Here is an 11957-nt window from a genome sequence, read left to right as displayed (position 1 = left end):
CCTGCTAGGCAAAGACTGAGCGGTACTCCGGGGTACTTTCCCCCTGTCCCTGGCGTGCAGAGTCCAGGCTGCTAGGCCAGGTGCCCCAAAAGTGTACCTTGAAAGTAGGGATGGGGCCAGTTACAGCTGCATTTTCCTTGCAGCGGAGAGGGAGGCTTCCCGGGATCTTTCTGGGATCTCTGAGTGTGAAAACTGTTCTCCGGCCAGTGCAGGTTGAGAGAACTGAAGGGAGGGGGAAGCTGTGGGTGACCACGGCGTGATGGGCGCAGGTGAGAAAGTGAGTTCGGAGGGAGCATCTGCCGGGACCGCAGACAGGTGGAAAAACGCTGTCCCACCGCGGCCCATCGCGGTCCCAGGGCGGCCGGAGCTGACTGGTGCGCGGCGTCCGTTCTCCGCAGAGCCAGGGCGCCCCGGAGCCTGAAGCCTCCTTCCCCGCCCCTGCGGCCCCCGGTGCCGGCCCCGCCCCGCCCCGCCCCGGGCTGAGGCTCCGCTAGGGAACCCGCCGGGCGCGCGCTCGTAGGTGTCCGGCGGCCAGGAGGATGGCCAAGGTCCCGGAGCTGGAAGACACCTTCCTGCAGGCGCAGCCTTCGCCCCAACTGTCCCCGGGGATCCAGGAAGACTGTGTGCAGCTCCTGGGCAAGGGCTTGCTAGTCTATACGGAGGAGAGAGTGTACCTGGCGGCAGGAGCGCAGCCGGGGGGAGAGCAGGGCCGCGGGGAGAAAGGAGAAGACCCGGAGCTGCCGGGGGCGGTGAAATCAGGTGAGTGCTCTGCCCCATCCAGGGCTGGGAAGGGAACGAGGATGTATTCTAGGAAGGCACCCAATAATAATAACGCATCGCAAACAAACATAAGGCAGATGGAGAATGTTCTTGTCCAAATCTTTGTATTTCCTCAGCAAAATGTCAAGTAGAGACTGTCAACTCTAAGGGATTTCGCAAAGCTCCCCTCTCCTACCCCCCGCCCCACCCCAGTAGGCTACTCCTTTGAAGTTAGGTACACTTAAGAGGCTACTTAGTTAATTTTATATTCTGTTTTTCTTTATCATCCCTTCAACTGGCAACCAGAAATGCACTTAAACAATGATAACTTTTCCTCTGAAGAAGAGGATGCCGACAACCGGGACAGCAAAACCAAAGCAGCGGATCAATACCTGTCTCAGAAGAAGAGCATCACGCAGATCGTGAAGGATAAAAAGAAGCAGACACAGCTCACGCTGCAGTGGTGAGACTCGCCGCAGGGTTCACTGAAGCACCTGTTGACGTTTTAACTGCCAGCGTCTTCAGGATGTTTGTTTTTTACAATTTACTCTGCCTCAAACTTTTTGGGAAAGTTTAAAAAACTAATTAGAATTTAACACAGAATTATTTTTTCACTGAATGTTTAGTATAGAGACATAGACAAGTACTGATGAATTTGCAATACATATAAAAACCACATTACGTTGTTCCTTATTGACTAAAACCGTATTTTCTTCAAATGTAAGCATTAATGAATGTTTTTACTACGTATTGGCTCAAAACACAATCCGTTCAGTCCTTACATATTTGCTATTTGATAGTTTTTGAGTTTATAAAATATGATTCTTAAAAACAACTTAAAATGAGAATCTTAACACTGCCTTTATTCATAAGAGGGCAAATTTAAAGTGGTGTATACTCTGTAAGATGAAATGTGTTTGAAGCAGAAGACAGAAAAATCAGTTAAGATATCACTACAAACCTAAAAAGATGTTAAACTATTTTATAGCATCTGTCACATATGATTTATAGTAATAAAATATTACAAATTGGATTTTGTGGAAAACATTTTAAAACGAAAAATTTATCAGTAGGATTTCCACAGAGTGAACATTTTGTAATATCTATCTAAAAGAAAAAAGGCTCCAAAGTAAAAACATTATATTAAACTTCCCTACACAGTAGGAAGAAATAGGAGTATAAATTTCCTCACAAGTTCCAAGTAAAAAACAAACAAACTAATAGAAAGGACTACGTATTGACTAATTAGATAAATAACCTAATTTTATGTAAAGTATGATCTAAGGAGCCTTAGAAAAATACAATATAAAGAACTTGTAAATTTTAATTTTATTATTTATTTAAACATTAAATTACAATTTATATATGGTAGTTTTTTGTGATTATATACTTGAACTCTTTCAAATATTTGAAATATGAGCCAAATATTCATCTAAATTTGGAGTTTAACTATTGAAGCTGATGTCCGGGTTACTGTTAAGAACATATTAGAGCAGTTAAGTAATTGAGTTAATTATCTGGGATATTTAGGATAAATATTAGAGCAGTTAAGTAATTGAGTTAATTATCTGGGATATTTAGGATACAACTATTTGCAGCAGCATAACTGGGGCAAAAGTGTTTTGATTTCAGATATATTACTGAGCTCTTTCGAATGATTATTCTCATTTCTTCTATTTAAATTGGAATGTGTGGAAAATACATGTTTCTTTTATGAATAAATGTATACATAAATATGTATAAGTAAAGATTAAAGAAAAAAGTTATATCTCAAATGAACATCATACTTATGTCTAGGATGATTCAGTGTTTTGAAGACAAAGACAACGTCTACTACAACAATATCAAAATAGAAAGATGAAATGTGACCATTGTGTGCATGTAATTAAAATATAATTTTTAATAGATAATAACTGTTCTTCATAACAATTTCAAACTTTTGAAATTATAAAACATCTTTTTTGTTTGAATTTTTCACATTCTGTTCTAAAAATGGAATGTTATACATTTTAAAAAACTGAGTTATTCATATTTTGAGAATTTTTTTAAGGTTATAGATTATTTCAGGGCTGCTAAAAACTAGAACTGAAAATCAAAGTGAAAAAGCTGACTGATTAATTCCAGTTTTCACTATCAACTACAGTATGTCAACTGATTTTATGTACATATATTGATTTCATATTTTGAAACACTAGATCTTAGTTTTCGGTTTTTATTTTATCTTCGTAAAAAATGTGTGGGAGACTGATATTTTACCTGTTCAGAGTATGCCCTCTATAGTCATCATCTTGTACACATTAGGATATTCTAAATCAAGTCTTTGAAGGGCTTCATCCGATTTTAATCTACAGACTCTATATTACATCACTTCTGCATTATAATAAATGTTATCTTACTATACATAAAATTGATATAAGTAAATTTTAGTCAAAATCACCTACTGAACTGTTAGGAAAACTGGGAATGGAATTTAAAAGTTTAATTTCTACATTTCTCTACAGAAAGTTGTAACACAAATATGTATTTATCACATATATAAGTTGTACTTAGTTGCAAATTAAATGGAATTACTCCAGATTTTTAAAGGTTATATAATTATTTTGATAACATAAAGTCAAAGTTTTATATGTTATGTTTGGAGATACCTATAGAGAATTACATTATCTTTTAAGTGTATAGGATGTTTTAGATAACTATAGTACTGATCACAGTAGTAAAAAGTATAGGAATAGAAATATAGCAGTGTCATTTCAGATTTAAGTAAAGTGAGTTTTTCCTCATGTGTTTTGCAAATAAATACATCATTGTCCTTCCTTAACTATTCAGGGCTCAGAACTGGGTTTTGAATGAAAGTGACAGAATGTAGGCGTTTGCCAGCCTGAAGCTTGGCAGCCCATTAGGGCTGAGAATGTTTTTTTTTTAAAATACCCATCATCTTCAGTTTCACCATTCATATTTATATGTCACAAAGCAAATCATGATGACCCATGAGGTTTATAAAGAAGACCTAATATTTGTGATGTGGACCAGGCATGGTTTTATGTTACTCATGATATTTTAACTGCACTAGCGGATTTTTCAGTGGGGTTCTTGTTCTTCTAACATTATTCCTCGTAATTGGATTTAAAAAAAAATCCAGAATAAAAGAAGTCTACTTATGTCTACTCATTATCTCATTTGCATAGAGTCCATATTCAAAATAGGTAACAAATCAATGAAAAAGCAGAAGGAAAAAGAGAAATAAAGAAAAGATTTGATCTAATTTTTGTTCCTTTTTCTTAGGCTTGAAGAGAATTACATTGTATGTGAAGGAGTTTGCTTACCACGGTGCATTCTTTATGCACACTACTTAGATTTCTGTAGGAAAGAGAAATTAGAGCCAGCCTGTGCAGCCACCTTTGGAAAGGTAAATGACTCGTATTGGCTATAGTGACTTATAACTAAAGTCATGTCAGGCAGATAGCATAAAAACAAATTCATCTGTGTAAGTTCTCTTAGAGACTACTGAGACATCTGTTTTGCAGGCATAAATTGTCTTAAGGACTCTGTTTGGAAGTGATATATCTTTATAACTTGATTTTGAATATCAGAACCCTAACTATTAGAAGATCTAATGCAAATTGAAAGCAAGCTTTGTTTAAACAGTAGCATTTCCCTTCAAAGAGGGATGCATTAAAGTACATAGTATGGCCAGTGTTAAGAAGCAAAATTAAATGGAGTGATAAGTCTCTTGATAATGCAATTAGTGGCTAGTGGTTATCCTTATTATTTAGCTAGTTCAAATATATGAGTTTTTAATAGGTTTTTACATGTATTAAAAGTTCTCCTAATTCTCCATTTCCTCTGTTTACATCCCAAACGTTAAGATTTTATGATGGAATGGATTAGAATTCTCTCATTTAAAAGTATTTCTTTGTGTCCAACCTGTATAGTTAGGATGGGAATCTGTATAACTGACATTACTATACTTATATATATAGAAAGGCGTCGTTTTGAGAATCAAAATTAATCTCTTAAGAAAGTCTTGTTCCTAAGAGTTATGTCATGCTGTGTTTGAGAACCTAGGATATCCCATAAATATTTTAGGAAGCTTGAGTCTCAAATATTGCACCTTATACAAATTGAAATCCAGACTCCAACCTGTAGAAGGACTCATTGTCCAGAAAATAATGAACACTATGCTCCAGCTTCTCATTAAAAATTAATAATTTATACAAAATTAGCCAGGTTTGGTGGCTGATGCCTGTGATCCCAGCTACTTTGGAGGCTGAGGCAGGAGAATTGCTTGAATCCAGGAGGCGGAGGTTGCAGTGAGCCAAGATCATGCCATTGCACTCCAGCCTGGGCAACAAGAGTGAAACTCTGTCTCAAAATAATAATAATAATAAATTATTTATTTATTTTGAAAACCTAACTATTTACAGAGAGAGTGTGATATTATACATTGTAATCAGGTAATCTAGGTTCTAGCCTAGACTGGACCAATTTATTGTGATACCTTCTGAAAAGCACTTAATCTCTTTAAAATTCAGTTTACTTATTCTATTAAATGAAGATTTTGGATCAGACAACTTCTAATATCCATAATAACATTACCATTTTGTGAGTCCACCTTCTGGGAACAGTTCTGTTTGGCAGTCCTGAAGCACCTTGAAAATCTGGTAAAACTATAGACCCATCCTCCAAGAAATTAACACATACATAATTTGCCATGGAGCTCTCTGAAGTTCATGTATGGGTCTTCAAAGATTGAGGTTAAAATTGTTCTATGTAAAAGACTTTTTGAAATTTTCAATCAGATCCTATTTTTAGCAAATTTAGAGAAAGGAAGATACAAAACAAAAATTTTATAACATTACAATGGAGATACAGTAAGGCAGAGAAAGTTTTATATGTCCTTTTGGGGTTGGGAATAGGTTTTTAACTGTGGGTATCTCTGAATGGAATTATTAGGAAGAGACTCAAATCTTCTCACTTCATACATACATGAAGTAATAATTTCTTTGATAGTACCATCAAGCAAAAGCAGATATTGGTATGCTTTGCCTTTGAAGTTGAGACCAGGTCAGTAGAACCCTTCATCCAAAAAAGTACCTCCCTGCCTCTGCTGATACGTTGCTTATCAGTATGTGTAAGGTATTACTTTTTCCAGACTAAGTGTTCACCCACAGTTCATTCAGAGTTCAACGTTTACTTTCCCCAAGCAATTGTCTACGAGTGGCTTGTAATAGGACCATATACTTCCTAAAACCTAAAGTGATTGTCTTTCTTTTTAGACAATTCGCCAGAAGTTTCCCCTCCTAACAACAAGGCGGCTTGGAACAAGAGGTCATTCAAAGTAAGATATCAATGAATATAAATCAGATTCTGCTCTTGTGCGTGAGGATTGACACAAAGGTAAAATAAGTATTGTCTTTGTCAGTACAAAGAGAACGAGATATTCTCTTGATGAAGCTGACTTTTACCAACTGTGAGAACTAGAAAAAAAAAGTAAATTTTAGAATAATTTTTAAAAAGCAAATTTTATATATGAAAATCATAATATATTATTATTTCTGCTGAAATAATTTAAATGAGTCATTTTCACAATCTTAAAGCTATTACTGAAGGCACCAGTGTCACGAAGGAGGAATGTATGAGAATTAACTATAGTGAACCAAGTAGATTCCACAATGTTCCCAAAGAGCAAGGCCCAAACCAGGGGGTATAGAGATTTGAGTAGGAAGGAAGTGCCTTAGCATGTTTCAGATTCTTCCTCTAGTTTTCTTTCCCAGACAATAATTTATTGATAACTCCTTTTCTTTTCAAGACAAATGACATGCACAAATGGCCTGTTTGGTTATTTCTTAACATAAATATAAACATAAAATAAGCAGTCACACATTCCCCCTCTTTGTATCTTTAAATTTTCTTTTACGTCGTGGCAGTCTCTGGAGAACTCCCAGGTACAGTTTCCCATTCAACAGCTATTTTCTCTATGTGCTGTGTTTTCAGTTTCTCCTTTCCTTCTGCCTATAAGCATGCCCAGATCTCCTTTATGCTGAGAAAGAAAAAAGCTCCAACCTTCATGATTGCTCTAGTTGTTGCTTCCCCTACCTCTGGCCTAGTCCATTTCTCTACCATGGCAAAAATCCAATGACTAGTTTTTACCGTTACTCATCTGCCTTGGCTCCTGCCTAGCATTTGAATCAACTGATAATGCCCGCTTAAAATAAATAGGTAGAGAAAACGTCCTCTGTAGCTTCTCTGTCACAGTACTATCCAGGCCCTCGTCCTTCTTCTACTACTCTTTTTCTGGTTTGTCTACTGCCTCCTTCTGCCCTGACATCACATCCAGCACTGTACAATAAAAGTATAATGTGGCCACATATTTAATTCAAAAATTTCTGGAAGTCACATTTAAAAAGTAAAAAGGAACAAGCGAAATCAATTTTGATGTTTTATTTAATCCAATTTATCCAAAACATTATCTCACTATGGAATCAATATAAAAATTATTAATCAATACCTTTACAGTTTTTTATACTATGGTTTTGAAATCTAGTGTGTATTTTACACTTATATCACATGTCAGTTTAGACTAGCCACGTTTCATTTGCTTACACTCACATATGGCCAGCGGCTTTATTGCCTTATTGGATACTTCGCTTTAGACACTCGCCAAAAAATAGGTCTTACTTTTGGAATTCTTCTGAATATGCCTCTCCTCGTTGCTACTTTCACAGCCTGGCCTTGACTCTGTCTTTCTTGCCCATTCATGCAGTTTTTCCAAACTGACCTTTTAAAGTTCAGATTCAATCATATCTCTTCCATGTTCAAAACTTCCACTGGCTTGTAATTTCTACTATTAAAGACAAACTTTCCTCAACTTGACATTCAAGGCCCGTTATGATTTAGTCTCAGTTCATTTTACCATGCCACCTATTTCTCACTTTTTAGCATGTAGCCTATGTGCTCACCAAATACTCATCCCAGTAACGTTTGATTGACTCCAACTGTCAGTCTTTTGTTCAAGTTTATGCTGTCTTCTCCCAGGAGAATACCTTTTCCCCTATATGGATGTTGAAATTTTACCCATTTCAAGGACTGTGTCTTGAGCCTCTTCCTTTAGATCTTTTCTTAATCTATTGATTTATTATAGGCTCCTTCTCTGCACCCTTATAGCAGTTTGTTGGAACCTATCTTAATGTAAAATTAACTTATCTATTCCTCTAAACAGATATATGTATTTTGAGGACAGAAACTTTGTCTCATTCACTTTTATATCTTTTCTGTTGGCCGATACATAATAGATTATCAATTAATACTTATTTAATTGATTGCAATTAATGTTAACATTATTGTGGCCTGGGAAAGAGAAATAAATTGCCAAATCGAAAAAGGCAAAATTGGTTCTTTCCTTCTAATCAAGTCAACTTTATTTCAAAGTTCAATCAATTTAACTGGATTCTACTGAATTGATTACTACTGAATTGTGTAGGTGGAGGAAAGATCAGATAGGGTTTAAAGTAAATAGATAGAGGGAAAAGAGGCAAAGCAATGAAGAGAAACCCTCTTGACAGGATCTACAAGAGGGTGGGCTGACAGGCTGCAGGGAAAGTCAATTAATCCTAGAAGGAGCCTTTAGGATTAGAGGTGAATCATTAACCTTGCCCATTGTGTCACAGTGGGGCTCTACTACTTAGGTTGATGTAACAACATGGAGTGACTTCTGGCAATTTATTGAATCTAAGAGCCATGAATGTGCCCAAGAGCAAAGCCTTCACAATTTGAATTTTTTTCTGCTGTGCTGATGTGCCATTTGATTTTTATGACATGACTTTTAAAAAAATATTTTTATATCATAGAGAAAAAATAATTTTCCATAAACTACATATAGTGAAAAATATAGCAAAATGTAGTTTGTGTATCTTCTAAACAGTAATTTTAAAATATAATTATTCTTAGCTAGGTATTTTTCCTGCCTTTATTTCTAAGAAATATCCTTAGCTTTTATCTGGGAAGACAGAATATCAAAAGGCAGTATGCAATGGTTAGGGACATAGGGTTTAAAGTTAGGCATCTTTAAACATGAATCTGATGTTTCCATGTATAGCTGTGTGACATCAGCTTTCCAGCTGGTGATTTATTGTAGGGTTAGTTAGCTTTTCATCAGTCAAGTGGGTATACAATATCTTACAGGATTGTTGTGAGAGTTAAATGAGATAAAGTATAGGAATGGACATAGGAGTGAATATGCTTTCAACCCCACTATCCTTAATAATAAAAAATTAATGACTCAATATGTAAAAAAATTCAGCAATACAATTAAAAGTTATTATTTATTGAGTACTACACACACACACACACAGATACATGCACTCATCTTTAATCCTTGTGATAATGATAGAAGATAGGAATTACTGTATTACAAATGAGGAAATTGCATTTCCAAAGTTATTGGCTTGCCCAAGGCCAAACAGATAATACACAGTAATAATGTTGGCATTTGAATAAAAGTTTATCTGACTCTAAAATTTATACTTTATCCACTAGTAAAAGAAGGGAAGCCTACTATTTTTCTTCCAATATCAATTGTATCAACAGACAATTGTTTAATTGAATGTTTGATTTTTGACACATAAGTTTTACTAAGTTTTGTGTTTTACAGGTCTAACAGTTCTTAAATTTTATTAATATATTAGATTCTTCTTCAGAGAGCAAATAACACTTTACAAAGCCTCAATCATAAGGCATTTTATTTAGAGACATTCATGTTTTATCTAACAGCAAATTTGTAGCAAATAAAACAAACACAATGTTATTTTCTGCCTTTTAATTTTAGTCCTAAATGTTCCTCTGTTAGCATATTATCTTTGCAACCATTTCTTTTTCTTTCTTTTTTTTTTTTTTTGAGACAGAGTCTCGCTCTTGTTACCCAGGCTGGAGTGCAATGGCGCAATCTCGGCTCACCACAACCTCGGCCTCCCGGGTTCAGGCAATTCTCCTGCCTCAGCCTCCTGAGTAGCTGGGATTACAGGCACGCACCACCATGCCCAGCTAATTTTTTGTATTTTTAGTAGAGACGGGGTTTCACCATGTTGACCAGGATGGTCTCGATCTCTTGACCTCGTGATCCACCCGCCTCGGCCTCCCAAAGTGCTGGGATTACAGGCGTGAGCCACTGCGCCCGGCTTTGCAACCATTTCTAATGGCTGTTTATTATTTCATAAACTTACATTATATAAAAAATATTTTTATGTCTGTGGAAGTATGAACAATTGAATGAAAGACAGAAATATAAAGTAAGTATACCTTAGAAAATCAGGGAATCATAATTACTCCCAATTTTACTAGAAATTTTGCAAGATGTATTTTATTGTTATTGTGGTGTTTAAAAGAGTACTTTTAACATAGTGTTACTAAATATTCATTGGGTTATTTAAAAATATAAATAAATGTATTTATTTTAACTTACTTGGATTGTATATTAATATATATAAATATTGTATAACTGTTCTGATGATGATTGCTTGAAAAATGAGTTCTCAGTTTTTGCCAAATTATTATAGGTTAGCTAGAGTATGTCCAGTCATCTCACCAGGGACTATCAGACAGAATTTATTTTAGATTATGATTAACTCAAAAGGTTTTCTTGTACTCTGGGTATGAGGTATCACCCTCTTTTGAAAAATTGTTCTTAGATGTCTTTGAGGTTCATGAAGCAATGAGGTTCACTCTCCAAATGTTACTGGTCCTTATATAAAACCCAAAGTTTGGAAAACACTAATCTATGTGACAAAGAGATGATTAGTAGGGTCTAAAAATGATGAATGAATATAGTGTCTATTTTCAAGTTCTATTTTCCTAAGTTTTGAAATAAATGGTTATTCATTACAGTGATGTCTTCACAACTCTTACATTTGTGATGGTGCTACTTTTTTTCCTCACTGAAAAGTGAAAGATAAAAAATTTTGACTATGTAAAATGAGATCAAAATTTATTCAATTGAACAGAAGAGATAAAATATTTAAAACAGATATATTAAAACAAAAAAATCTAAACAGATAAGATCACTACGTAGGCTCAGATTTCAGCCAGTGTCAAAATTAGGAAAAATTAAAAATGGAATAATTTGTTTCTGGTGACAAGTTCAATGTTCCACATAGGAGGCCACTGCTGCTGTTGGTTATGGAAAAAAAAAATCTCTAAAGATAAACATGAGGGGTCAGGAAGCCTCACTCTAGAGCACCTAACAAGTGTGCTTTGGGGGCAAAGCCAGTCAATTTGCAGGCACGTTAGCAGCTCAGCTCTCTATCCAGTTCCTTCATGCTTACCATTCCCTGCCAGCCAAGAAAACCAGCAACCACAACAGCAGACAATGTACATTCTCAGTACTAAGATAAAAATCGACTTCACTTTCATGTTTCTTCTTTTCTTCCCTTTAGGCTTACTACCAATGCAAAAGTATACACCTGATTTTATTCTCTGTAATATTTTTAAATTTAAGTTTTGAATAAATAAAAAATGAAACAAAGTTCTATAAGTACAATAATAAAGAATAATTCTTACATATTTTATGGTTATAAATGCATTGAGAATAATCAGTCCATTCCTACTGACATTGATGCACAAAGCGTGATGCTAAAGAGTTTTTGAGATGCAGAAAATTGTAAAATAGGGTGCCTGCTGGCAAAGAACTTTCGCTATTCATCTTAATTATTTAACAAGCATTTTACTGAGGGGCTTTTTGCTAACTAGGTCCTTGGATACAATAATAAGCAAAAACCTTGTATCCTACCTTGCTCAGAATGACTTGGCTAAGTAAGGGAGAACGTAATTGAGCCCACAGATAGATTTTACACACATGGTAGCCTGTTTGATTTTAAGTTACATTTTAATTTTTTGTAGACTTTGATCAGCCAAATCTTGGTTTTCAGACATGATGGACAAAAGCTATTATCTTATTTATTAGTAGTGATTTAGTGGGTTAATAAAACTGATATGGCAGCTGCTCTTATCATAGCAAGTTATTGCAAGTCCCTGAACAGCTTAATCCCATCATTTCCTTATCAGTTATCATTTGTGTAGTGTAAACTAACATCAGGGCTACTAGCTCAGTGGGAACATATGTTTCAGGAATTCTATATAAAGACTGAAATGGGAAAGAAGAAATATAGATGCAGTTACAAATTGCTCAGCAAATGAAGAAAAATATT

General features: G+C 35.4%; 1 protein-coding gene across 1 annotated transcript in view; it reads left to right on the top strand.

Moving 5' to 3' along the window:
• Positions 1–508: 508 nt before the first annotated feature.
• The window catches only part of RFX6 (regulatory factor X6), a 58064-nt gene continuing 46615 nt past the window's right edge, over positions 509–11957 (top strand). Inside the window, exons 1-4 of the mRNA XM_003938628.4 lie at positions 509–759; positions 1066–1222; positions 4042–4165; positions 6036–6097. Of these exons, the coding sequence (XP_003938677.1) occupies positions 540–759; positions 1066–1222; positions 4042–4165; positions 6036–6097 (563 nt within the window). The 5' untranslated portion in view covers positions 509–539. The remainder of the gene's footprint in view (positions 760–1065; positions 1223–4041; positions 4166–6035; positions 6098–11957) is intronic.

The sequence above is a fragment of the Saimiri boliviensis genome, chromosome 4 (genome assembly GCF_048565385.1).
Source record: "Saimiri boliviensis isolate mSaiBol1 chromosome 4, mSaiBol1.pri, whole genome shotgun sequence".
NCBI classification, from domain to species: Eukaryota; Metazoa; Chordata; class Mammalia; order Primates; family Cebidae; genus Saimiri; species Saimiri boliviensis.
The sequence above is the reverse complement of the archived record's forward strand: the minus strand, read 5'-3'. Positions and strand labels throughout refer to the sequence as shown.